This window comes from Ceraceosorus guamensis, assembly GCF_003144195.1.
Source record: "Ceraceosorus guamensis strain MCA 4658 unplaced genomic scaffold IE81scaffold_16, whole genome shotgun sequence".
NCBI lineage: Eukaryota > Fungi > Basidiomycota > Exobasidiomycetes > Ceraceosorales > Ceraceosoraceae > Ceraceosorus > Ceraceosorus guamensis.
Genome location: NW_020290011.1, coordinates 1 through 24,977, shown reverse-complemented (window position 1 = coordinate 24,977; position 24,977 = coordinate 1). Strand labels below are relative to the sequence as shown.

General features: G+C 57.9%; 9 protein-coding genes across 9 annotated transcripts; 6 read left to right on the top strand and 3 right to left on the bottom strand.

Moving 5' to 3' along the window:
* Nucleotides 1-1,034: 1,034 nt before the first annotated feature.
* IE81DRAFT_58749 (hypothetical protein) lies at nt 1,035-1,550 on the bottom strand. Its single transcript, XM_025517463.1, has 2 exons — nt 1,345-1,550; nt 1,035-1,273 (listed from the first exon to the last, which is right to left on the bottom strand). Exons 1-2 carry the CDS (start codon nt 1,424-1,426, stop codon nt 1,068-1,070), a joined length of 288 nt encoding a protein of 95 aa, XP_025370940.1. The 5' UTR covers nt 1,427-1,550; the 3' UTR covers nt 1,035-1,067.
* A 733-nt stretch (nt 1,551-2,283) lies between these two features.
* Nucleotides 2,284-3,338, top strand: IE81DRAFT_58731 (hypothetical protein). Its single transcript, XM_025517462.1, has 4 exons — nt 2,284-2,754; nt 2,821-2,917; nt 2,986-3,043; nt 3,125-3,338. The coding sequence occupies exons 1-4, from the start codon at nt 2,510-2,512 to the stop codon at nt 3,217-3,219; spliced, it is 495 nt and encodes a 164-aa protein (XP_025370939.1). The 5' UTR covers nt 2,284-2,509; the 3' UTR covers nt 3,220-3,338.
* Nucleotides 3,339-5,684: 2,346 nt separating this feature from the next.
* On the top strand, nt 5,685-7,828 carry IE81DRAFT_321942 (MFS general substrate transporter). Its single transcript, XM_025513480.1, has 6 exons — nt 5,685-6,140; nt 6,211-6,559; nt 6,629-6,985; nt 7,067-7,268; nt 7,347-7,446; nt 7,535-7,828. The coding sequence occupies exons 1-6, from the start codon at nt 5,844-5,846 to the stop codon at nt 7,784-7,786; spliced, it is 1,557 nt and encodes a 518-aa protein (XP_025370938.1). The 5' UTR covers nt 5,685-5,843; the 3' UTR covers nt 7,787-7,828.
* Nucleotides 7,829-8,490: 662 nt separating this feature from the next.
* On the top strand, nt 8,491-10,395 carry IE81DRAFT_346171 (RAI1-domain-containing protein; the record flags this gene model as incomplete). The annotated part of the gene is made up of 7 exons (XM_025516006.1): nt 8,491-8,898; nt 8,998-9,213; nt 9,279-9,381; nt 9,453-9,770; nt 9,838-9,908; nt 9,971-10,021; nt 10,093-10,395. 7 exons carry the CDS (start codon nt 8,491-8,493, stop codon nt 10,393-10,395), a joined length of 1,470 nt encoding a protein of 489 aa, XP_025370937.1.
* Nucleotides 10,396-10,944: 549 nt separating this feature from the next.
* On the top strand, nt 10,945-12,690 carry IE81DRAFT_333965 (acyl-CoA dehydrogenase NM domain-like protein; the record flags this gene model as incomplete). Its single annotated transcript, XM_025515393.1, has 7 exons — nt 10,945-11,278; nt 11,359-11,605; nt 11,689-11,778; nt 11,842-12,143; nt 12,208-12,347; nt 12,455-12,593; nt 12,674-12,690. The coding sequence occupies 7 exons, from the start codon at nt 10,945-10,947 to the stop codon at nt 12,688-12,690; spliced, it is 1,269 nt and encodes a 422-aa protein (XP_025370936.1).
* A 1,033-nt stretch (nt 12,691-13,723) lies between these two features.
* On the top strand, nt 13,724-17,850 carry IE81DRAFT_321938 (hypothetical protein). Its single transcript, XM_025513479.1, has 9 exons — nt 13,724-14,547; nt 14,614-14,841; nt 14,906-15,794; nt 15,856-15,906; nt 15,978-16,204; nt 16,274-16,456; nt 16,560-16,831; nt 16,897-17,460; nt 17,529-17,850. The coding sequence occupies exons 1-9, from the start codon at nt 13,797-13,799 to the stop codon at nt 17,796-17,798; spliced, it is 3,435 nt and encodes a 1,144-aa protein (XP_025370935.1). The 5' UTR covers nt 13,724-13,796; the 3' UTR covers nt 17,799-17,850.
* Nucleotides 17,851-18,224: 374 nt separating this feature from the next.
* On the top strand, nt 18,225-20,028 carry IE81DRAFT_365413 (galactose mutarotase-like protein; the record flags this gene model as incomplete). Its single annotated transcript, XM_025516929.1, has 3 exons — nt 18,225-18,731; nt 18,826-19,081; nt 19,179-20,028. Exons 1-3 carry the CDS (start codon nt 18,278-18,280, stop codon nt 20,026-20,028), a joined length of 1,560 nt encoding a protein of 519 aa, XP_025370934.1. The 5' UTR covers nt 18,225-18,277.
* An 85-nt stretch (nt 20,029-20,113) lies between these two features.
* Nucleotides 20,114-23,488, bottom strand: IE81DRAFT_336878 (Het-C-domain-containing protein; the record flags this gene model as incomplete). The annotated part of the gene is made up of 11 exons (XM_025515488.1): nt 23,149-23,488; nt 23,022-23,065; nt 22,872-22,931; nt 22,678-22,783; nt 22,515-22,596; nt 22,158-22,451; nt 21,689-22,079; nt 21,486-21,623; nt 21,265-21,407; nt 20,344-21,206; nt 20,114-20,283 (listed from the first exon to the last, which is right to left on the bottom strand). Exons 1-11 carry the CDS (start codon nt 23,297-23,299, stop codon nt 20,114-20,116), a joined length of 2,442 nt encoding a protein of 813 aa, XP_025370933.1. The 5' UTR covers nt 23,300-23,488.
* A 472-nt stretch (nt 23,489-23,960) lies between these two features.
* IE81DRAFT_321933 (hypothetical protein) lies at nt 23,961-24,977 on the bottom strand. The gene has a single exon (XM_025513478.1). The coding sequence runs from the start codon at nt 24,632-24,634 to the stop codon at nt 24,263-24,265; it is 372 nt and encodes a 123-aa protein (XP_025370932.1). The 5' UTR covers nt 24,635-24,977; the 3' UTR covers nt 23,961-24,262.

Below are 24,977 nucleotides of genomic sequence, written 5' to 3'. Positions count from 1 at the left end.
TGTGAGAAGAGCAAAAGGAAATGTGCAACTCTCCCTCACCAGCACGACCGATTCGAAATGCGCGACCTCTTCTGACCGTCAGTCGTGAGTCATCCCGCAAGCTCTCCTCCGCCTCAAAGAGTCAGGCCGCGGGTACAGGATCGACAGCGTATACAGCATATGCGTTCAATCGCAGCGCCCTTCCCAGCTCCCCCCCTGGCCCATCCAGCGAGCAGCGTCCAACGCGACTCGACTGTAACACCAGCAAGCAGCTCCCTATCGCGACCGCGGCGCCTCTCTGCAGGAACAAGCATGCAGCCTCATGCTGCTGGGCGTTCCTCCAAGTCAGCTGTTGTGACTTTTCAACTCTCCAATCAAAGCTTGGGCTGCTATAGCTGAGCGTTGAGCGCGAGGCGAGGCGAGGCGAGGCGAGACGAGCGCGCAAGCAAGCAAGCAAGCAAGCAAGCGGGCAGGGAAGCAACGTATCGTCCGCGTTTGAGCAAGTCTTAAAGATGACGTGCGCGCTAGCGTTCTTGGTCCCGCGGTGTCAGCATCAGCTAAACCGCGCGCGCGCGCGTCGTCGGGTTGCTATACCGCCGCGGTGCATGCGCCGATATGGCGTGCTCCATGCGAATCCTCGAGGCTGGGGAGTACGTCACGTGAAATTACAACCGTGGGGGTTGGGTTATTAATTGGTCTTGAGTCTAGAGTCAGAAGAGTGAGTCGTGAGTGCTGCTGTAGCGCATAGCGTAGGTTGCTGCGACCCAAGACTCGATCAAGAAACTTGAATCTTGAATATTTCTTCAAGCTTGACAAAGCGTTGTAGGGCGGGCGCGCGCGCGGACGGGCTGGTTGGATGTCTGATGTCTGATGCCTGTTGGCTTTGCTTGCTTGCTTATCACGACAACCCACATCGCCGGCAGGGAAAGCGAAAGGCAAAAGGCGAAGCATCAAGGCATCAAGGCAACTTCCGGAAGCTCGTGAGCGCGTGCATGCCCGACTGTCGATGGGAGAATCGATGAAGATGAGGTGGGCCGGAGGGAAGCGGCAACATTACCGCGACCTCGAATCATATTCATCGAGCTGACTCACGATGAGCTCGCCGACTCTTGAAGGGGAGCACGCACGAGATGGTGCAAATATACAGCCCCTTCGCTATCTGTTGAAGCGATATCCTGTCCTGTGCTGTGCTCGCTCGCTCGCTTCTTAGGCGTCTTGGAAGCATTCACCTCGGCCATTTTCGCGGACATCTCGTCTTCCCCGCGTATCTTCTCGCCTCTGCGAAGGGCAGAGTCTAGGATTGCCTACGGTAACGTCAGCTCAGCTTGCGGGCTTGGCTTCCCTTACTTGCCTTGCCCGACTCACCTGTACCAGTACTAGGAGCGGCCAGAGTTACACCGCACATGGCAGCAAAGACGAGGGTCGGGTATATGTCACGAGTAGACATCCTATCGAAAGGCTTTCGTGCAGGATGACGGTAATGAAGCTCGACGAGAGACCTTTAGACTTTGGGGGCGTGATCAGTCTATTAGCAGAGAGTATAAGCCCTTGGACACTCGACTGCCGCTTTCAACCTTGGCCCCGATGGGCGCCAGGAACTCACGCATCGAATCGCATCCACATTGCGCAAGCGATGAACACCAGCGTCTGCGCGCATCACCCGGGGGCCCACCGGTAATCTCAGCACACATCGCATATGAGACGCCCAAAGTCTGCAGACGTGAGCCTCGCAAATATCATCACACAGACTCGAGCAGGCGCGTGTTTGGGAGCCCAAGAGCGCATATGTCGTCGAGGAGACCCAGCTTCGAGCCTTCCTTCAACGCTCTCGGCAGCGGTGCTTGCGCAGCGGACCCCACTCGGAACGCTACATCCGCGCACAAGCTTCAGTGACGAGCTCAAGCCGCTCATGCCATTTGCGGAGGGAAGAGTGCCACTTCGGCCACTCAGATCCGGACGTATGCTGGCACAGGCAATACCAAGCCTTCAAGGTCGCACGCAAGCGTCTGTCCCTTTCCACCTCGCGTCTGCGCAAATGGCGCCACCGAATTCGTCTCACTTTAGGCGGTGCGTATGATCCGGCTTGATTGGCCATCAAGGTCCGCCCTATCTACGAGTCGCCGGAGCGCCGCCAGTCGCTAAAGTGGCCCCAATCCTCGCAGTCGGATCTCTGCAGCCGTCTTCATTCGGCCCACCACAAGCGGTCGCACAGAGATAGTCCTTTTGTGCGTCTCGAGTGCAGCAGGTGGCGCAGACGTTGAGAATGGTCCTGCACATCGCACATCGCACATCGCACCATACAAGCAGACTTGCGTCTATCGGTGGTGCGCATCGAGAAGAGACAAGCTGCTGCGCGCTATGGAAGCCAGCGAAAAGGCTTAAAAAGGGCCTCGGTGCTCTTCAAATCTCGCTTCCTTGCTCTTCCATCCTCACTCTTCATTCTCGCCTTTCCACCTGATCCCTCTTCTCCTATCCTCACTCGCCCTTCATCCTCGTCCCAAACCCCTAACCCAAATCATCTCTCGCAGCCATGCGCGTTTCAAAAGCGTTTGCTCTTCTCGCCGTCTTCCTTGCCGCGAGCGCTCTGGCAGCTCCGACGGTCAACGAGGACGAGACTTTGGACGACGATATCAACGATGCGATGTGGCAGAACGACCCGGAGACCAAAGTCGACACCAACAAACATTCGTCGTCGTCGTCATCTCCCAGCTACGCCGGCTACACCGGGACGCTCTTCCCTGCCAGCTATGGAAGTGGAAACGTCAAGGGAGCTTGGTGAGCATCGCCGCAGGGAATAACAAGAACACAACTTGACCAGTGCCCCCCGTCTCGAAATCTCAGCGAGGAATACGTGTCGGACACGGATGAGATCGCCAGCATCCCTTCGAGCATCCTGAAGCCCTACACTGCCGACAGCAGGTGTGGATGGTTCCTGAACGTGAGTCGTGGCGCGCTTGAGAAGTGCAGCGAAATCAGCTGACATCCGTCTTCTTCTTTGCATCACAGTTCAGGTACAAGAACACGGACTACAAGTACGTTGTGAAGGACGCGACTCAGTCTGACAGTGAGTGTGCGCCGCCGCCGCCGCCGTGACTCCACGATGGAGCTCTTTGCTTTGCTGAGCGTTCTGCTCGCCCACGCGCAGAGATCATCCTCGTGTCGAAGCAAGTCTTCCGAGAGCTTACTGGCTCAGAGAGTGGCGGACTTCAGGGAATCAATTGGCACATCACTCCCAATTGATCGAGCAGCTCGTCGAACGTCGCCGCTCTACGAGGCGTTCCATCGCTGCACGACATCGTTTGATCTGCTGTGATGACTCGCATTGCCCACGTCCAACCAAGTCAATCCTGATTTCATCATCATCGCGATTCGTTGAGTGCACAAAGGTCGCCCGATCGAGCTGAATGTTGTCAACAATTGCGTAGCCGGCGATACGACGACGCGAGACCTGGCGCGCGCGCTGGCCTTTGATATACTTCACGATTGACCACCCAGCTCCGTGCGATCGAAAGGCGAAGACATGACGTGGGAGTTCAAATGTGCTCGCTCTGCAGCCGTGGGCTGCCAGGCCAGCAATGCATCTTGTCTTGTTTGATGCATTGACTGCAGGTCTGGTGGCAGATCTGTTAGATGGAGGTGCGAAGAACATTTCGCGATGCGACATTTGACGAAACCCAAACGAATTGATCTGCGTGCAGCGTGTCGAATCGTGAATGACGCGCTGGAAGTGGGCCGCACAGCATTTCCGTGAGCGTGCATCGGATGCAACTGCGGGTCGTACTTTGCTCCTCTCACCAGCCCGCTGGAAGTCGGCGAAGGCGTGTCGTAGTCGTTCGGGACGAGGAGACTACCCGTGTTTCGACCCGTCTGCAGGTCTGCTGGCGTATAGATGCGCGTATTCGCTTGAACTTCGATGCGGATCGGCCGATCGAATGCCAAGCGCTGCAAGTGGGCACCACTGCCACCAGCACCTTCTCGACTCGACACGTGCTTCCATTGCGCTCCTTCGTGTATGACGACTTGCTGGTGATGGCCCGATGGACTGCGCATCAAGCTTGCTCCTGGGATTTCCCTCAGACCATCCTGCTGCGCCGAAGAGGAGGGATGATCGTTCCGCGGCTGTGCTCCACACCCGGGTCTGGATTGTTGAAAGGATGCGCAGAAGATGCTCCCTCTGTGGTGGGAGATGGAGGACGGAAAATTTCGGTCGCTGCCTCTGCGCCGGCCTGGCGAGCGAGGGAAGGGTAGGTTGGTGAGTGGGGCGCACGAAACGAGTGTTGAGCAGCGAGGACTCACCTTGCTCGACAAAGCTGGCCATCGACCTCTTCGAATGAGCGCGCGAGAAGTTTCTGGCGGAAACGCATGACTGGCGCCTAGCAGCGCGCAGAAGAGAGCAAACTTGAGCGAGTGCATGTCGGAAAGACGACCAAAAAGAACCTCGTGACGAGCTGACGGCGTCGACGAGATGCCTCGAGAGGGTGGAAGAGAAGCGCATTCTGTTCGAAGCTAGCTTTGAATACCTGTGCTGCGAGGCCTAGAGCTCGAAGTCCCTCAGAGTTCGCCACCTCATCGGCTGACACGTCCTAGACAGAGCAAGCTCGGCAACACACTCGTGAGTATTGCTGCGAAAGGTCCGTCATCTCGCCGTGAACCTTCGCGGCACACGTCCTACCATACCCAGATTTGACCTCAGCCGCGTCGCTCATGCCGCACCATACCCAACAAGCTCAATGGCAAACATGAAAAGGCAGCCATTGCTGTGGTCCAGCGCCACACTCGATCACCATGAGCGGCGCCCATCCACTTTCGACTCCCGCGTGTGGCGAAGCGACAATGCGCGAAAGGTAACATCAGCGCCGACAAGTCGTGCGACGCCACAATGACATCTCTACAAGTCGTGCTTTGTCGCACGCCCACACAACTCTCGACTGTTGAATGGGGTGCGCGCGAATCATTTCCACAATCCGCAAGTCATGCTTGACCGACTGCCACGAGTATTGGTTTTGAATGTGATGCCCGGAGCGCGCGCGCGCACATGGTCTTGGGTGAGTCAAGGATGAGACGCACACAAACCGTCGCAATCATCAGCATAGCGTCGAAGTGTGAGGATGGTGATGATATGATTGCGTGGCTGTTTCTGTCGCAATCCGCGATCAGGATCTTGCATGGTGCTGCTCGACGGTCGTGTTTCTTGACTCAAGACTCATCAGACTAGTCTGTGACTGTCGTCGATATATACACACCCATGGCGCACGCACGCTTACCACGAGAGTCTCAGTCACGTGAGTGTGATATATCCAGCCTCATGCATGCATGTCGTGAGTCGTGAGTCGTGAGTCGAGAGTCGTGAGTCGAGAGTCGTGAGTGCGTCCTTCAGTCGCGTGCACAGCTAGGCGCGCGTGCATGCCGAGTCTCGGCAAAACCGCTCCTTTGCTTTGTGCGCGCGCACGCGCGCGTGCTTCCGTTCAGATTTCATCCGCACGATTTCTGCAGCGTTCATCAGCATCAGCTCTGCTGAGACACGACACCCCGTCCTTTCCGCCTTGATTTGCCCGCCGCCCCAACTCGAGTCGTGAGTGCATGAGATTTGCTTACGAGCTCATCAGTGGCGGTGCGCGAGTGTGCTCGGTCTCCTCTTAGCGTACAAATTTGCTGCTGGGAGCTGGCTGCAGTCAAAGCATGCGAGGAGGTCCTTGACTCCCTCTGCGCACTCCATGAGCCAGGCTTAAGTCCGTGCGGGCAAGCTCAAGTCCGTGCGGGCATTCAAGAGGGTTAGCGCTATCGCTCGAAGATGGCACGTTGATGTAACCCCTCACCGCCTCCATCCTCCTCCCTCCCATCCCCAAACACGCAGACAGCTCATCATGACGGAAAACAGCGAGCGTGCGGAAGTTGCGCAGCAAATGAGCCATTCGACATCTTCGCCGAATAGTCAGAGTGCTGCTTCGACGAGACACGATGTCGAGCATGGCGCCTCTACCGTGGAGGGGGAAAAGGGAGCATCGGGCACTGCGGCCGAGGAGAAGGATGCCAATCTGGTCTCGTGGGATGTCGATGCAGATTCGCGCAATCCGCTTGCATGGTCGACGGCCAAACGGTGGACCATCTTGATGATCGTATCCACATGCAGTCTTTGCGTCACTTGCACCTCCAGCGTAGTGGTGAGTCGCGCTAGCACAGGCTGCGATCGAGTACGCGCTCTTCTCATGAAGGCGCCTCCTGCCCCCGCAGTCAAGCACCTTTGAGTCTCTCGAGAGCGAATTCCGGATCGGCCACGAGGTGGCCATCCTGGGCTTGTCGTTGTTCGTGCTGGGCCTCGGCATCGGACCCTTGGCGCTGGCTCCGCTTTCGGAATTCTACGGCAGGCGTCCAGTCTACCTCTCCTCGTTCGGTCTGTTCGTTTTGCTTGGCTTGCCAGTATCCTTTGCGAACAACCCGGCAGTCTTTTTCATCTTTCGATTCTTGACAGGCGTCTTTGGAAGCGCTTTCCTCAGCGTCGCCGGCGGCACCGTTGCCGATCTGTTCTTGCCAAAGGATATGGCGCTGCCCATGGCTGCGTACACGATGAGCCCATTTCTAGGTGAGTGGCGCGCTTTACCGCACCGCGAACAGATGCTCACAAAGATGTTGATGTTCCCCCCACCTGCAGGACCGATTCTTGGCCCGCTGTACGCCGGCTTCGCCACGTATTTCTCCACCTGGCGTTGGACGTTTTGGACGATCAATATTTGGTCATTCATCATGTGGATCGCCCTCCTCTTGTTCGTTCCCGAGACGTTTCATCCGACCATCCTCACCACAAAGGCCAAACATCTTCGTCGAAGCACGGGAAATGCAGATCTTTGCTCTGCGCACGAGCTGAAATTGAGGGAAAAGAGCATCGGAGGAACGCTGAGGGCGAACAGCACAAAGGTGATTCAATTGCTGATTCTAGAACCCATGCTCGCGCTGCTATGTCTCTGGACAGCGCTCCTGCTCGGCATTTTGTACCTCTTCTTTGAAGCTTGTGAGTTGCGCGCGCGCGCGGGCAGCGTGAGCAAAGGGTTCGACATGATCGCTCAGCTCACCCCCTCGCAACATCTTGCAGTCCCGATCGTCTTTCGAACCCACGGATTCAATCTCTGGCAGACCGGCCTGTCTTTTCTCGGACTGGCAGTCGGCCTGATTCTGGGCGCTTTCACCATGCCGTACTGGGCCGGACGCTACCGACGGGCCATGGCAGAGAATGGAGGGCAAGCGCCGCCTGAAGCTCGACTACCGATGGCCATGGTCGCTGCCATCCTCAATCCGTGAGTTGGGCCCTTCGAGCAAGCGTGGTGCTGACATTGGAGCAGCACAGTAGTTGATAGCGCAACGCTCCACGTCAGCATCTCGCTCTTCTGGTTCGCCTTTACGACGTACCCCGCAGTACACTGGAGCGTCCCCATCGTCGCTTCCATACCGTTTGGCGCCGGCATCCTCTTCACCGTGAGTCTGAGTGTCGTGCATGCGCAAGAGCCCGAACGATGCAGCGATTCACTCAAAGCGCAAAAAATCCGCCTTGCGCGCGTGCCAGTATTCCGCCGTCTTCTCCTACACGGCCGACGTCTGGAGACCAGTGGCGGCCTCTGCATTAGGGGCCAACTCCATCTCGCGCAGCCTCTTCGCTTGCGTCTTTCCGCTCTTTGCGACGCAAATGTACGCTCGTCTAGGCAATGCTGGCGCCACTGCCCTTTTGGCCGGACTCAATGTGCTCATGGTCCCCATCCCCTTTATCTTTGCAAAGTATGGACCTCAACTTAGAGCGAAGAGTAGATACAGCTATTGAGGCGCGGCGCACCCGGGATTGGAATCGTAACACATAGATGAGCAATGCACATTCTGCGTGCGTGCGTGCGTGCGTGCGTGCGTGCGTGCTAGCTTCGACTTCAGCTTGGTGGAAGAAGCATGCAGCAGCTTCAAACTCCTCCAAAGTCGAAGCATTCTGTTTCACATTCGCGTGATTGTGACTCTCTCGCGCCTAGCTGATCTGAGGCTGTGTGTCGTGTGCTCTCCAGCCCGCCGCGCGGCCAAACCAGCGCGGGGCGCGGGGCGGAAAGGCCAAGGCGGGCGCGCGGCCCGGGGACTTCGGGTGTGTGCGTGCAGCGTGCAGCGTGCAGCGTGCTGCTTAATTGCTGCACCATTCGTGACTGTGATCGACATTCACGTTGTGATTTCACATTCACATTCCCGATTCACGATGCAATTGGCGCGCCGCCATTCCTTCCCTGGCGCTGTACGTCCGCATGCTCTGCTCCTCATCGGTCATTGACTCCTTCCAACTTCTCCCACCTCGCCCTCCTCAACCATCACTGTACGGATGCGCTGAGCTTGCGAGCCTCGTCTGCACCCTCGTGCCTTTTTCAAACCCCACGCTCTCGACACTCGCATCGTTCTCGCCGACGCTCCTCCGTCATTGCATCGCATCGCTTCGCTTCGCCTCGCATCGCCCGCTCGCCCTTTGGCGCTGCAAGCACTTCAGCCTCCTGAACCATGAAGCGCAGTGGGCCAGACGATCGGCTGCAGGTGGAAGCAAGCGACACGCACAAACGCTCTCGTGCCGAGCCAAGCGCTGGAGCAGACGCATCTCCTGCAACCGAGACTGCAACTGCAACTGTAACTGCGGGCCCCTCGAGCCGGCCCGAGCAGCCAAGCGCCAAGGCGCGCTCTCCGTCCCCTTCCTACCTCTTCAACTTATCCGTGCCACGTCCAGCAGGGCAGGGTCAAGCTCCCGCATACAGTCGCGTGTATTTGAGAGCTCCTCAGAGGCTCACCACTTACTCTTTCGATGGAGAGAGGAAGCTGTTGCTAAATGACAGCGCGCAAAGGTACTTCAAGGCTCCGCCTGCAGGCGTGGATTTGGGGTATGGTTTCAGCAAGGCAAAGTGGAGGGAGCCAAAGGTGAGTGGGTAAATGCAGGCGGGCGGGCGGGCCGGGGGTGCTGCTAGGACGCGGCTTTGGTCAGACGCTGACCTCAGAAAGCTCCCAACGGCTGGGCAGATTGAACATCTGGATACCCTCTTGACGTCGCTGCAGTCCGCATGTCCAGTTGATCGACATCCACCCTCGAGTGTGGCAGCATCGGACATCCATCGCACGCTGACCGATGGCACGCCAAGCCTGATCACGTGGAGAGGAATGATGACGAAGCTATGCACCGCTCCCTACGAAGCTGCCTCTGCTTTTCCCAGCGCTTGGGAGATGGATGTGATGCTTGTGAGTCAAGTGTGCGGAGTTGGCGTCGCGAGGCTGACGTGCTGCGCATACACGCACGCCTACAGGTGGACAAGACGATGTACATCGATGAGCACGTCTCGAAAGCGAGGTACGACGCTCAGCGAGCAGAGGAGAAGGATGAACGGCGCATGCTGTTCAGTTACTATGGTGATGCGCTCGATGCGACGGACCACGCCTCAGTGAGCTCCTCACTGACACATCGCGTCCGCCTCCTCTAGGCTACGCATTCGAGTCGTACTGCGTCTGGCCGAACGCGCGCACATTACCCGAAATCGGCACACCCACGGCCTGGTCAGGAAATGTCAACACCAACGAGCAGTGGTGCGAGGTGATGAAGACGGGCATGGACACGAAGGGCGATGGAGGCAGCACGAGGGTCATTTTGGGAGGAGAGACGGACTGTCTGATTGAGCCGGGTCGAGAGGAAGGTCGTGCGAGGGCGCGTGGGGATAGAAGGGCGATGGAGCTCAAGACGAACATGCAGATCAGACACGAGGGTGATGCGATCAAGTTCGAAAAGAAGATGCTCAGGATTTGTGAGTCGCTTGGGGAGAGATTGCCTCCGAGAGAGTGCGCAAGCTGAGAATGGGTGTGGCACTGCAGACATGCAAGCTTTTTTGCTTGGTGTGGACCATGTGGTGGTGGGATTCAGGGACAGTAGAGGCAGACTTGTCGTGAGTCGCTCGAGGGAGGCGCGATGGCAGGTCAAGCTGAGGCCGCGCTCTCCCCCTAACAGAGCCATCAGCAATTCCTGACGGCCAACATGCCTCAGTTGGTGCGAGGAAAGGTAGGTCGATGCGCGGATGCGCAGCACGGATGTACAGTTGACGCATTCTATATCCCACGCTCAACTCGCAGCCACATGCTTGGGACCCGCACCTGTGCACCTCGTTTGCATACGACGCTCTGGCGTGGATTCGGAAGAGCATCGAGTCGGACAGTAGGACCAAGAATAGGGACGCTCTGCCCGTCTGGCGTCTAAGCTTTGAGCCGCCCTTTGAAAACTTTACGCTTCGTCGTCTACGCAAGGGCGAGTACGCGAAGGAGCTGGACGAAGGACGTACAGAGGGAAGAGAGAGGTGGGCGGATGTGCAGAGGATGGGATTCTTGCCGGTAGAGCATCTCGAGTGGCGAGAAGCGATCGCTAGGGAGCAAGAGTGACCGTCGGACATGCCTCTTGATTCATCATCGTCGGCGCGGTGCGCACTCACGACATGCCAGGAGGCCCTGTAGCCGCCCGCGGGCTTGCTTGAGCCGATGGATATCTTCTGTTCTGCAGCGTTTACGACGTTGCCGCAGAGACTTTTGTGATTTGGACGTCGAGCAGAATCGAGCGCACGCGTGCGTGTACACGCACGCCTTCCTAGCTGATTGCCTCCCTCTGCGCACCCTGTGAACGCCTCCGCTCGGTGACGGAGGCTTGATGCGCGCGAAACGGACGAACAGCCGCGGATGCCGCGCATTGCTTGAGCGGACCCGCGTATAATTATAGCTGCCTGCATGCTGCTGCATATTGAGCATGAGCGAGGTGTCAAGCGCGTGCTGCCAAGGTTGTACCTACCGCGCAGCTGAGGGACCCCGCGCCCGACGCCCCGCGTATACCCCACGAAGCAGCGCAAAGTGATGAGCAACCAGCGCACTTCCTTCAACGCCCGCCATCACCATCACCGCTCACACTGTCGTCGCTCAAACAATTCGCTCTCGCACATCATGCGTGTTCAATCTGCTATCCGCGCATTGCCTCGTCTGGCGAGTCAAGCATCGCAGCGAGCAAGAGTCACCGGCACTCGACGAACATACACATCCTACTCTACCCCTCTGTCTGGCTTGACGCCCGAACAAGAGGAGCTTCGCAGTGCCGTGTCCACCTTTGCGCAAAAGGAGATCGCACCATTAGCTGGTCGCATAGATGCGGAGAATGTGGTGCCGAAAGAGCTGGACGTGTGGAAGAGGTTTGGAGAGATGGGCTTGAATGGCGTCACTTGCGAGGAGAGGTGGGGAGGTCTGGGATTGGGCTACCTCGATCACACCGTCGTCATGGAAGGTGAGCAGTTGTGCGAAAGAGCTGGGGACATTTAGCATCTTGTGCGCGGGTCTGATCGCATGTATGCGCCCTCCTGCTAGAAATTTCGAGAGCATCAGGATCGGTGGGATTGTCGTACGGAGCGCACTCTAACCTCTGCATCAATCAGATACACCGACACGGAACTGAAGAGCAAAAGGAAAAGTATCTTCCAGATCTGATCAGCGGCAACAAGGTCGGATCGCTAGCCATGAGCGAGCCAGAGAGCGGCAGCGATGTGGTCAGCATGAGGACCAAGGCTGCCAAAAACAAGGATGGAGATTGGATCCTCAATGGCGGCAAGTTTTGGTGAGCTGGGGTGGTGGTGTGTTTCTGACTGCACTAGCGACTAGCGACTCGAGCTGACGGCATTGGTCGCTCGCGCTCCAAAGGATCACCAACGGTCCGATCTCGAGCACCTTTGTGATTTATGCAAAGACGAGGCCCGAAGCTGGGCCAAAGGGCATCACTGCGTTCATCGTGTACGTGGCGGGCGACCGTTGCTTCGAAAAGTGTTATGCTCACTCGCTCTGTTCGCTCAACAGGGATCGCTCCACGCCCGGCTTCACCACGTCCCAAAAGCTGGACAAGGTTGGAATGCGCGGATCAGAGACGTGCGAATTGACGTTCGAAGATGTGCTGGTGCCGAGTGCCAACGTGTTGGGTCAAGTGGATGGAGGCGTCAAGGTGCTCATGTCTGGACTGGATCTGGAAAGGCTGGTGCTGTCAGGCGGACCTCTGGGCCTGATGCAGAGCGCCATCGACTTTGCGCTGGAGTACACGCATCAGAGGAAGCAGTTTGGCAAGCGGGTAGCCGAATTCGATCTGATGAGGGGAAAGCTGGCAGGTGCGCAGGCAACGCGAGCAAGGGGGACAGGCGGCTTGCTGACCATCGCCTCTCGCTTTGCTAGACATGTACACGGGCTTGGCATCAGCTCGAGCGCTGGTGTACGCCGTAGGAAGAGCTTGCGATGCGGGTCAAGTGTCGCGCCGGGACTGTGCGACTGCCATTCTGTATTCCAGCGAAAAGGCGGTGGATGTGACGATGGAGGTGAGCGCCCGAGAGGGAAATGAAATGGGTTGCGCAGCATGGAGTACACTCTTGCTCTCTCATGCTGATCCCCGCGCGCGCGCGCGCTTATGCGTCACGTTGGACAGGCGATGCAAGCGCTGGGAGGCAATGGGTACATCAACGATTATCCCACCGGACGCTTGCTGAGGGATGCTAGGCTCTACACTGTTGGCGCTGGAACGCAAGAGATCAGGAGGATGCTCATTGGCAGGACTTTCAATGAGGGTGAGTGCGGAATGTGGCGCGCTGCAGCAGGGAACGCGGAGGCTCACGACGCGCCGCCTTGGAACTTGCCTGCCAAACAGATTTCGACAAGCTGTGATGCGCCCGCTGGCGGTGGTCCTGTACTTGTAATCACGCGAATGCAGTTCAAACGATTGTCTCGGCTCTCGCTGCGTGAGGAATAGACATCATCGGGGCTGATTGACATTGCACGCGCTATACGTGCTGGCTGATCATTCCCATCGCCAACGCTCACGCTTGACTCAACACTCACCACTGGTGCTGGGTGGCCTCTCTCGCATGAATCGAAACCCCGTCGGTCCGACGATTGGCCGACTCTAGCCGTTCCGCGCGCGCGCTTGCTCGGCAGCCGCTGCTGCATAACCGCGGGGCTGCTTGCTGCATTGCAGCCTTGCGCGCGTGCTGCTGGCTGGCTGGCTGGCTGGCTGATGCTGTCCTGACTATATATAGCTATAGCTGTGCATGCCGATGTGAGTACCGTATAGTGAACCTTGCAAGCTGCTCATGTCGGTCCGGAGCCGAGCCGGCCGGAGCATAGCAGCGCCGTCCCAGCAATCACGATCGATCGAATGTAGCGGCGGGGCTACGCGTCAATTCTTTTTCTTTTTTTTCCGTTGCTTAGTTGCTCGATCGCGCGTCTCGCCGTCGTGCGCTGCTGCTGCTGCTGCTGCTGCTGCTGCATGTGCGCTCGGTGCCGGCCATCTGCGATCGAGGCTTCACTCGTCAAGCCACCATGTACAGTACCTACAGTCACGAGTGCGCCACAGCGTGACTCGATGCATGGGACCTGTCAACATGATTGACAATGACAGTCACGAGTCACGAGTCACGAGTCACGAGTCGAGACTTGACATGAGGGCATCTCCCGATTCTGATTCTGATTCTGCGGCACGGAAGCAGCGATGCAGCGATGCTTGACTTGCTGCTTGCTCGTTCGGTGCGAAAGAGATGGCCATTCGTGCGTTCCATGCGCTGCGCTGCGCTGCAATGCGTGCGCACGGCCCCGTCCCGAATTCACGCTTGCTGACGGGTACTGTACCTACAGTACATGCAAAAGCTATATAAGAAGGCTCATTCACTATTCACTATTGTGAGGATTGCAAATCGCAGTGCCCGCAGTGCAGCGCAGCGCAGCTACAAAACAAACAAACCGCAAGTCTCTCCTCTGGTGACAACACACTCAAGATGGTGCCCACGGCTCTAGACACGAGCGAACGTAGGTTCACTGACACTGCTTCCAAGGCGTCTAGCAAGACCAAGGATGGGCGATCCCCCACAAGTGCGCGATCCCCTGCAAGTGCAAGTGCAGGTGCAAGTGCAGCTTCCCCTTCAAGCGTCAAATCTCCCGTCGTCGTGCTGCCCGATAGGCGCATCGCGCCGATGAGCGTGCCGCATGGCTCGGATGAGGACATCTACAAATTCTACAAGGCCGAGGATTTCATGGCGTGGTTCGATGACGATGCTCTCAATGCAGCGAGGCAGGACGATGCCTTTAGACCGAGGGACGCTTGTGCTGCACCCGTCAAGAGCATCAAAGCAAAGCAGAATGATCAGCTCACCCTCGTCGTGGAGCTGGGCGATGATGGCGGAATAGTGTTGGTGGAGGTGCTCCGCTTCGATACGTTTAGACTGAGATGGGGTCCCGGCAAAAGGAGCGCCAAAGAGTTCAGCTCGTATCTCAGCCCCTCGCTCTGCACCAACGAGCTGGGCGAGTTGAGGAGGCGACTTGCGCAAGATGAAGGTGTCGCTCTGTCTGCCGCTCTCACGCACGACTCGACCAGCACTGTGACTAGCATAGACAATGACAGCGTAGCAGACGACGCTCACGTCGAGTGGAGCATCCGCGCAAACGGACAAGAGACGCTGCAGATCCGCGTGTATCAGGCACATTTTCGAGTGGAAGCTTGGCGACACGTCAAGGAGATCAGAATGCCCGGTGAGCAAAAAGTGCTACGAGACAGGGCTCCCTTAGCATCGCCTCACACGCGCGCCCATTTCGCAGATTCCGACGCTTCCAATGCGCCCCACACGAAATTTGCTCGCGTATTCAGCACCGCTACGCAAGACTCTGCGGTCTCGGCTCTGCGCTGCAAGCAAGACGCGGAGGGCAACTTTGCCACTTTGTTGGCGGCGAGGAAACGTGGCAAGGCGCTAGGCTTTGGCGAACAAGGTGGTCTGGGATTGTTCAAGGATGAGCAGCTCTTGACGTACTTTAATTACGACAATATGGGTGAGTGGGGGAGAGAAAGTTGAAGACTTGCAACACTACCAGCGCTCACTCCACGTCCGTCCAGGTTACTCTGGAGTCTATGGACAGCAGGCGCTCCGAGCTAGCGAGCCAATGTACCACTCTGAGCCATTTTGGGTCGAGGTGGCTGCCATTCCAGGTTACGCCTCCAGCGTGGGATACTTTGTCGACGATTATTGCCAGACATTCATCGATGTCGGCCAGCACTGCAACGCTTACCAGATCGGCTCGCGATTTGGCGACCTGGAACTGCACATCACCTGTGCAGACGATGTAGCGAGCGTGAGTCATGCCCACGCCAGCTGCACTGGTCGTGGCAGGCTGTGGCCAAAGTATGTGCTAGGCTATCACCAAGGATGCTACGGCTATGATACGCGCGAAAAGGTCATCAATGCGGCGATGAAGCATCGGCAGTACAATATTCCCCTCGATGGTCTGCACATCGATGTGGATCTGCAGCGCAAATATCGCACCTTTACCATGGATCAGGGGGAAGGAGGTCGTTTCCAAGACCCAAAAGGCATGTTCGAGCAGCTTCGAAACATGGGCGTAAAGTGCAGCACCAACGTTACACCCGTCATTTCCAGCACGGACGATGCGAAGCGGGACTACTGGCAAGAGGGCAGTGCTGCGCGCTCCCAGTATGCCACGCTCGATGACGGGCTCAAGAAGGGCGTCTTTGTCAAGGAGAGGCGGTACAATGCGGGCGACGATCGAACGCCAGAATACGTTTGTTGGGAGGGGGGCAACGAGAGGCGCACTCGAGCGCAGTACATTGAGAACTGGCAGACGGACACCGAGTACAGAGGGGGCGTGTCGTATGGCAAGGATCTGGGCACGAATGGCGTCTATCCCGACTTGGGAAGGAAGGAAGTCCGCGATTGGTGGGGTGCGCAGTACAAGGAACTCATCGACGCTGGCCTGTCCTTTGTCTGGTGGGTGCGCGAGTCTGCTTCGCTAGACTCGTCTTTGTGCTGAGGATAGAGCATCCCTCAGGCAAGACATGACGACGCCGGCAGTTCGAGTGGAAAGTGGAGACATGAAGGGGTGAGTGAGGCGGGGGCATTAGGGGAAGAGGAGCAGGAGAGCTCATTGCTGCATCTCGTCGATCTGCATAGGTTTCCATTTCGGCTCCTGCTCTCGGACGACTCTTCTGCACGTCAGTCCAAGCGCGGTCACCTGCAACCCGCTCTGAAGGTTTGGAATAGCTACAGCTTCAATCTGCACAAGGCGACCTACAAAGGCCTGCAAAGGTTGAGACCGGACGAGAGACCATTCATCATCGGCAGAGGCAGTTTCACCGGCATGCATCGCTTTGCCGCTTTGTGGACCGGCGACAACGCCAGTGAGCCGCGAGAGAAAACATCGTGCGCGTGCTGCCTTCGCTGGCTTACACGTGCGTTTTTTGCCGCAGGTACCTGGGACTTTCTTCGTATCATGATACAGCAAGTCTTGAGCGCTGGTATCGGCGGCATCACCTTTACTGGCGCAGATACTGGTGGATTCGAGAGGGAAGGATTTACGGGATCGTGGGCCGATCCACAGCTGGTCATTCGTTGGACAGTCGCAGCTAGCTTGCTGCCATGGCTGCGCAATCGTGAGTGGGACAGCGCTGCGCCTCTCAACGTGATGCTCTGGCTCACCGCCATCTCTGCGCCTCTCAACGTGATGCTCTGGCTCACCGCCATCTCTACTTGTAGATTACATGGGCAAGCCCGGCACGAAGCTGTTTCAAGAGCCCTACGCGTACTACGAGCACGCATCGCAGATGGGAGATCAAGCACCGCTATACCGAGCGGTGCTGCCTATTTGTCGGTACTACATCCACTTGCGCTACACGCTGGTGCAGGCGCTCTACGATTTGCACTTTAATAGTCTTTTCGACGGGCTTCCCATCGCGAGAAGCATGTGCGCCACGGACCCGTGGGATGAAGCCTTGTTCGGAGAGAGGCAGAAATTCCTGAGCGAGCAGGTGAGTGCATGTACCCCGAGTCTAGCGTCAACGCGCTGCTTACGATCCATCCCATCTGACCACAGTACATGATTGGTCATGCACTGCTTGTATGCCCCGTCCTTTACAGCACGAGCGAGACTGCTCTGTCTTCGCAGATCAAACAAGGCATCGAAGACCTGTATCTGCCTTGCGGCTCGCACTGGTACGACTTCAACCTGCACCTGCGCTCGACGGGAGATGACGTCGCCACGCAACGACTTTCTCCCGCATGGACGGCATTGAAGGCTAGGCGAGCAGGCGGAAGGGTGTTGAAGTGGACGAGCAGTGTAGACCGGTATGCTCTCGGTGACGTCGGTCACTTGCCCTACCTGCTGCCCATCTTCGTCCGAGAAGGATCCGTCTTTCCCACGCGCAAGAATGAGCAATGGATAGGTCAGCTGGGTGCCAACCCCGTCACGCTCCACGCCTATCCTCTTCGAGCGGGCCGGTCCGCGGGTCACTCGCTCTTTTTGGACGATGGGAGGTCCGTGGCGAGTGCGCCCAAGGAGCTTCCGCAGTACGCCCACGATGAGCTGGCAAATACGTTTGCTCAGAGCAAGTACCGCCACTTGCGGTTAGAGCAGTCAGCAAGCGTGGTCGATGGAGAGGTGAGTGGGGGCGCGACATCAAGCACAGTCATGCACCTGGTCCTGACCGGCAAGTCCTCCGCTCGCAGTACACTCGCACGATCACGGTCGAGCTCAAGCATGACGGCTGGGCGTTGGAGGAAGTCGCGAAGCACGTTGGAGCTATGCATACGCTTCAGCTGTGGCACGATCCGAGGCATGCCGCCATTGCTGCCTCTGCGCGCGTTGCTTGCTCGGACCCAGCAGCCCAAATCACGTACGATGCCGCAATGGCCTCACATGTCGTCTCCTTTGCCGTCGATGGCACTCAGAAGAGGAGCTTTACGATCGTCTTTCCGAAAGGTTCTCCGACTTTGTAGCGTGCTTGTTCTGACATCGTGGGCGTGTTCTTTACCATTCAATGTATTCGTGATTCTCGTTTGTGGCGTGCGGCAGGTACAATTGTGTGGGGAAGGTTTCCTCTGCATCGGTGATCTCTGCTGGGACTCGAGTGCCGCGCAAGGTCGGCAATCTCATAGAAGGGATCGCGCGCGCGATGCCACAACAGCTAGGATTGCCGTGCCTGTGACGCATCTAAATGCGGCCGCGGCGGCCATGCGGAAGACTCCTACGCGTGCATGACGACGCGGGCCATGGCGCATCTGCATACCCCGCATTTCTCCACGCGCGCGTGATGCGATGCGGCTTTGCTTGTTCCTGCGCGGTGAGAGGACCGCGCGCGGTTCGGCGTATAAAGGGGCGCCGCGTTGCAGCTGATGATGCTCTCGACCTTCATTCTTGATTCACCGCACCGCACCGCGCCACCACAGACCACCAACATTGTGACTCATTATTCGTCATGAAGCTCGCACTGACGGCACTGCTCGGAGCAGGGCTCTCGCTCTCGCTCGCGCAAACCGTGCCTTCTCCGGCTCCCTCGGGTATTGCCGGCTTTGTGAACAACAACACGGTCGGATCTTACCCGTGCGCCGGCGGCAATCCCAACTCCCTCGCAGTGCCCCTGTCCAATCAGACGGATGCTGCGGTCGTTCAGGTCGACCAGCAGCAGCAGCAGCAGCAGCAAGTCATGGATGCTCAAGTAGCCAACACTACCTATGCCGGCTACAGCGGACCCGCTGGACAGTACTCCTATGGCACGTGCCCGGATGGCAAGGCACCTCAGTACCCTGCCAACGTCGTTCGCATCTCGGCCGAAGACGATTCGATCCGCGCCGGCTTCATCCCGTATGGCGCCACCCTCGTCGAACTCTGGGTGCGCGATAGAAATGGCGCTTGGAGGGATGTCGTCTTGTGTGAGTGGCGCACGTGACGAGCGCGCGTGACGAGCGCGCGATGGTATGCTCTGACGCTCGCTCTGACGCTCGCTCGCTCGCTCGCTCATGGCAGCCTTTGACAACACCACCAACTACCTTACCGACCCAATCCACCCCAACTTTGGTCCCACTGTTGGACGCTACGCGAACCGCATCAAGAATGGCACATTCACCGCCAACAACGAGACCTACTACGTACCTCGCAACGAAAACGGCAAGAATTCGCTTCACGGTGGAGATGTCGGATACGACCGATCGCCGTTCGTCGTCGAAAGCTTCAATGCGACGTCGATTGTCTTTGCGCACGTCGACCCTGACGGCTTTCAAGGGTGCGTGCGGGAGCGTGCGGGAGCGTCGCGAGAAGCTGTAGCGAAGGGAGACCGCCCGCGCGCGGCGCGCCACTGACCACCAAGCCACCATTTGCAGTTTCCCGGGACAGGTTGACAGCCGCGTGATCCACGCTCTCCAGCCAAATGCTACGTGGGCAATCTCCATGAGCGCCAATGTCTCTGCTCCACAAGACGTACAGACGCCCATTCTGCTCTCATCGCACGTTTACTGGAACTTGGATGCCTACGCTGACGGCTCCAACAGCACCATCCTCGACCACGTCCTGCACATGCCGCACGCAGACAAGTACATCCAGACGGACAGCGACTTGATCCCTACAGGACCGCGTCCAGACGTCTCGGGCACGCCGTTCGATTTCCTCCAGCCGACTCCCTTTCGCCGCAACTTTGACAATTCAACTGGAATCTGCGGGGCAAATTGCACTGGATGGGACAGCTGCTTCTGGCAGAGCAACGAGCCCGCACGAGACGAGCCGCAGTTGGAGTTGTACAGCCCTCGGAGCGGCATCAAGCTGAGCCTCACGACGGACCAACCAGCATTCCAGGTCTACACTTGCTCGGGCATTTCGAGTCCTACAAAGGGCAGCCTGCCGCGCAAAAAATCCCACGGAGGCGATGGTACGCTGGCTGAAATCTACGAGAATCACTCTTGCGTCGTGATCGAAGCGGAAGGTCTCATTGATGCCATCAACAATCCCGACTGGAACGTCGATCAATTCTACTCGGCGTCGAGACCATACACGTGGGCTGCAGAGTACCGCTTCTCCAACGTCGATGAGCAAGGACAGCCGATTGCGGCTAGTAGCGCTGCGACCGCGACGGCGAGCGCTACCGCCACCTCTGCTAGCGTCGCCTCTCCGTCGATCGCAAACGCGACGAGCTCCGCAATCAACACCCCTGCGCGTAGGGACACCAATGGCATGTGAACGGTGGGGCATGTAATTTGGAGCAAATGCAATTGAAACGGATCAGTCAGAGAGTACTGCAAGAGCACCGCGCGTGGCGCGCACCCTAGTAGCCTCCACCGTAGCCCCCTTGACCGTATCCTCCTTGACCTTGCTGGCCGTACCCGCCTTGACCATAGCCTCCCTGGCCCTGCTGGCCGTACGGCTGCTGACCGTAGCCCTGTCGAGATTGGTCTTCGTCTCTTCTAAAGCCGCCACCATACTCTCCAGGGGGTGCTGTGGGTGACGCTCAAGTGTCAGGACGATTCATCGCTCGCAGGGCTAGCCATTACTCACGTCCAGAGGGAGCTGCGTAGCCTCCGTACGAGCCCTCTTGTTGGCCATAATTCTGCTGGTGACCGTAGCCTCCACCGCCGCTAGGGCGCAATTCTCCCGAGCTTCCATATTCGTGATGCTGCACGGAAGGGATGCCGGGTGCACCGCCGTCGTACTCGTCTCGGCGACCATGCGAAGCATAATCATCGCGACGTGCATGTCCGTAGTCGTCGCGGCGCTCGTGCGATCCGTAGTCATCCCGGCGCTCGTGCGATCCGTAATCATCTCGGCGATTGCCGTAATCATCACGGCGATTGTGGCTACCGTAATCCTCCTGGCGGCCGTGAGCGTTGTACTCCTCACGACGATCGTCTTGCTGCTCGTTGCCCCCGCCATAGCCATCCACTTCGCGCCTTCCAGCCGAGGCGCCTTGATGGGAAATAAAGTTGCCCGCTTGGCCCAAGAAGCCCCCTTGCTGCTGCAATTGACCACCGATCCATCCTGTTGCGGCATGAGCCATGGAGCTGCCTTGCTCCACCCCCTGCTGACCTTGAGGTTGAAATTGAGCTGGGATGCCGCTTCCGTGTGTGTGTGCTTCCGCCTTGCCAGAACGCGTGTTGGTGTGATTGCGGACATTGGTCACATCCAATCTCCTGATGGATGCTGCATTGTCGCGGGCCCAAGACTCCATGTAATTCATCATTTCGGCTTGCATGGGGTGGCATCGCTGAGGATTGAACCAGTTGGGGTGGAACATGCCTGCAAGACACTCATCAGCAATGCGAGTGGCGTCGTCATTGCTATCCCAGCCCTTGACGACGGCTTGCACTGCGAAGCGGACGACAATCCGAGCCAAATTTCCCGCGGGCTCATTGAGGATCAGACTGGTAGACGGAGGGCGGGTCAGCGCGCGCGAATACGCAGACGGGTGCCACCACTCACCCAAAGTGATCCTTTGACAATTGAGAGTGCGTAGGATCACTGGCATTGGGATTGTCAAACACTTCCGTCTGGTCTTCTCCCGAGACGACGGCGGAGCTGGTGGCGTGCAATCCAGACATGGCGCTAGTCATTAGGGGCTTGACCTGCCGTGTGCGGAGTGTCAGCGGGAGCATAGCTGCGAGGCACATGCGAAGAACTCCGGTCACATGCCAAGAACTCACATAGGGCTCCAGCAGCGTCAAGACAAAGACGCTCAACGAGTCTGAAATTTTTTCTACGAGCGAGCTCAAGCCAGGAATCTTTTCGATGGTCTGCTCGATCGACATCATGACGCGGTCGCGGAAGGCCAAGATGCGGAACTGGAACGTGCGGCGCGAAGCATGAGCGCTGAGCGAAGCAGTACGAGTGCGCCGACATCACTCACGAGGTTCTGGTAGAGCTCTTTTGGATCCATGTTGGCGGGGTCTTTGCTGGGTCCGCGACTGAGCTCCTCAGCGTCGCGGCTGGTGTTGGTCGAATCGCCGCCTGGGATGCCGCTGAGCAAGCCAAAGAGCTGCTGCATCGGACTGCCGCCTCCGCCGCCGCGAGACTTTTGCTTGGCTCCATCAACCGCTTTGGACAGATCCGAGATGGAAGCTTCAGACATGTGATCTTGCGCTTCACCGAGTAGCGAGTGGAGGAAATCTGCTCCACCAAACGTTCCAGTGACTAGCGGAGGACACTGACTGCCGTCGGGTGCGCGCACCACGACATTGTGTCCGACGTGCACAAACACGTTGCGATGTCCCAGACGCTGCAAAGCCAGCTCGCAGAAGCTGGGCGCGGCGCGTAGAGAGAGCGAGTCGCGTTAGCCAGCGACGAAGCATGGGTTCTTTGAGAGCGCATCTGCTCACTTTGAATGCGCAGAGAAATCCTCGAGCGTGTGGAGAGCAGTACCGAGCAGGCGGTATGCTTCGTACAGCTCGTCGGTGTTTCCGCCTCTAGCCCTCCGACCGAGCTCGATGCACTTGACTAGCGTGCGTCGAACCAAGGCGGAGCTCGTGTCCCAACCTTGATTCTCATTGGCGATGTAGTTCTTCATGCCAGAGCGAGGATCAACTTCCAGCTCGCGGGGGTCGATGGGACCTCGCAGTCGAGGATCGTGCTGGCGGGCATCTTGATTTTCGTTGTAGCCCTTGGGGTTGTCGCTATATCGAGGTGCGCGTCGAGGTGAGCATTGTCGAAGCGAGTGGTCGTGCCGCACTACTCACATGTGCTCGACTGGCAAATACACGCCGAGGCGCTCTGCAGTCAACTCGAATGCTCCTGTCGCATAGCCGTGCGCCAAGAAGCCTGTCGCAGCGAGGACCGACGCGGGAGTCGGTCAGGCGCGGCGTGGCGTTGGACACTCTTGCTGCGAACGCTGGGACTCACCGAGGACCATGACGATGTTGAGGATCTGTTGGACGGGCAGCTTCTTCATGGCTGCCACATCCATGGCCTGCGAGTAGTCCCTCAGCCAATTGCCAAAGTAGACGCGCTGAAAGGGGCGGTCAATGAGGGGAGTCACGCGAGTGTAAGCGGGAGCGGGAGCGCGCTCTCCCCACCGGCAGCGAGCGAGAGCGCACCTTGATGTCCAGGCCCCCAAACTTGGAGCCTCCTCCGATGCCCATGAAGCCGTGTCCGGCCTGCGTGAGTGCGCGGTGCGCGGTGCGCGGCGCGACGGCGTTTGGTCAGCCAAAGCAAAGCGCAACGGTGTGGAATGCGGCCCCGCTCACCTTTTTGGCGAGCTCGGCGAGAATATCTTCGATGTCTCCATGGCCTGTGAGCGAGGCGAGCACAGTGGTGTCAGTCGCAGCACGACTCGCATCGCACCAGCCTTGCCCTTCCTTGCGCGCAACTCACGGAAAGCTTTGCCCTCCATGTATGCATAGCTGGGAATGTTGCCCGCCCCGAAAGCGCGAGCTTGAGGGATGAGTGAGAGGGCTAGCACCAGCACGATGGCTAGAAGCAGCACCGCAGAGGTGGACATGGGTCGAGTGCGAGTGCGGGTCATGATGAACGCAGGAGTCGTGAGTGAAGCGCGAGTCCTGTGATGATGGATGGATGGATGGATGGATGGATGGATGGATGGATGGATGGATGGATGGATGGATGGATGGATGGATGGATGGATGGATGGATGGATGGATGAGTGGCCGCGCGCGTATATCGCAGAGGTGATGATGGTTCGAGGTGATGGATGAGCGAGTGGTTTGGGGATGATGAATGCGCTCGCTGTACACCCGTGAAAACGCGGATGCACGCGCGCCAAGCGCCCCCCACAGTCGCGCTGCGCTCGTGCCGCCCTCGATGTCGTCCGACTACTCGTGACTGATGCGCTATGATGTTCTCTGCGGCTCGGCAGCATGCTGCATGGTGCGGTAGCTTGTTAGGACATCACGTATTCGTACGCAAGCAGCACGCCGTCATGCGTGGCGGTGCATGCACGCACGGACCGGCGCTTCACCAAACACGTGACACGGAGCGAGAGGACTGATGAGACGTCTTTGTCGAGTCGTGAGTCTTGAGTCAGAGTCGAGTCTGCGTGTCTTGAGTCAGAGTCAGGAGTCACGAGTCTTGCGTCATCAAGGTTGAGTTTGATGCACGATGGGTGACTCAAGGACTCGTGATTCGAGATTCACGCGCGGTCATAAAACGATCTGATCGAGTTCGGTCAAGAGGTGTACACGTGACAATTTGTCAGACTCGTTGGACTGCACGTACGTCGCTTTGAATTTCTCGGCGTGCGTCGATCGTTGCCGAGTCATGAGTGTGGCTGCATTTCTCAGCGTGCGTGCGACGTTCAAAGGGGCAGAGCGGATCGAGGGGTTCGCCCATTTGACTCTGTAATTCACCGGATGGCAAAGAGGAGCGGTGCTCTTTGCAGCGGTGAACTGGATCGCTGCAAGAAGCATTCGACACAGGAGGCATTCGAGGATTGCTTCCGTGCGATCAAATGCCAGCTTGAATGAGTTCCCTATAGATGCTCGAAAATGTCTCGAATCGTCTCGTAAAAGGTTTCCTTGCGCGTGTGCGTGTAATCCACGCCTAGCTCGCGCTGGCTCTTGTCGTGTTCTAGGATGCAGATTTTTGCGTCTTCATCCGCATACTCGCCCTTCTTGCCGCGCGGTAGCTTGTACTTGATCGCCTCGCTAGGAAAGTGCTCGTGCACCTGATCAACAACAAATTGGTTGCTGAAAGTTCCCTTGGCGATGAGGTAACGCGAATTGACGTTGCGCTCGACACATCGAACGTGCGCGAGGGCTACGTCGCGCACATCGACAAAGACTGGAAAGGCTTGAGGTGGAACGTCCGCCTTGTCGTCGGCTGCCGTGATCACTTTGCGCATCTGGAACAGCGACTCGCCCAGCTTGGAGGAGTCGGTGTTGTGGAAGAAGGGTCCTGACGCGCATGACGGCGGTCAGTGTTGGGCGCGCGCGTACCGTCAGCACGGCGTCGTGGGGGGCGCGCGCACACACCTAGAATCATGGGTGGGCAAAGCGCACCAATATTCATCTTGCCTTCGAGATGATTGTCCTTTTGATACTGCCAGCAGAACCTCTCGGCCAACGCTTTGCTCGTAACATAACCGATGAGGGGAACGTCGCTTTCAGCTGCAAATTCGTATGTGGCGGGATTCCAGTCGTGCTCGGTGTAGGGTTAGGGTTAGGGTTAGGGTTAGGGTTAGGGTT

Coding starts and splice junctions, on each gene's coding strand:
- IE81DRAFT_58749 (XM_025517463.1), bottom strand. CDS start 1,426: ATGTCTACTCGTGACATATACCCGACCCTCGTCTTTGCTGCCATGTGC. Junction 1,274..1,344: donor CGCTCCTAGTACTGGTACAG/GTGAGTCGGGCA, acceptor AGGCAATCCTAG/ACTCTGCCCTTCGCAGAGGC.
- IE81DRAFT_58731 (XM_025517462.1), top strand. CDS start 2,510: ATGCGCGTTTCAAAAGCGTTTGCTCTTCTCGCCGTCTTCCTTGCCGCG. Junction 2,755..2,820: donor GGAAACGTCAAGGGAGCTTG/GTGAGCATCGCC, acceptor TCGAAATCTCAG/CGAGGAATACGTGTCGGACA. Junction 3,044..3,124: donor GGACGCGACTCAGTCTGACA/GTGAGTGTGCGC, acceptor GCCCACGCGCAG/AGATCATCCTCGTGTCGAAG.
- IE81DRAFT_321942 (XM_025513480.1), top strand. CDS start 5,844: ATGACGGAAAACAGCGAGCGTGCGGAAGTTGCGCAGCAAATGAGCCAT. Junction 6,141..6,210: donor CTTGCACCTCCAGCGTAGTG/GTGAGTCGCGCT, acceptor CTGCCCCCGCAG/TCAAGCACCTTTGAGTCTCT. Junction 6,560..6,628: donor CACGATGAGCCCATTTCTAG/GTGAGTGGCGCG, acceptor CCCCACCTGCAG/GACCGATTCTTGGCCCGCTG.
- IE81DRAFT_321938 (XM_025513479.1), top strand. CDS start 13,797: ATGGTGCCCACGGCTCTAGACACGAGCGAACGTAGGTTCACTGACACT. Junction 14,842..14,905: donor CTTTAATTACGACAATATGG/GTGAGTGGGGGA, acceptor ACGTCCGTCCAG/GTTACTCTGGAGTCTATGGA. Junction 15,907..15,977: donor GAAAGTGGAGACATGAAGGG/GTGAGTGAGGCG, acceptor CGATCTGCATAG/GTTTCCATTTCGGCTCCTGC.
- IE81DRAFT_321933 (XM_025513478.1), bottom strand. CDS start 24,634: ATGCGCAAAGTGATCACGGCAGCCGACGACAAGGCGGACGTTCCACCT.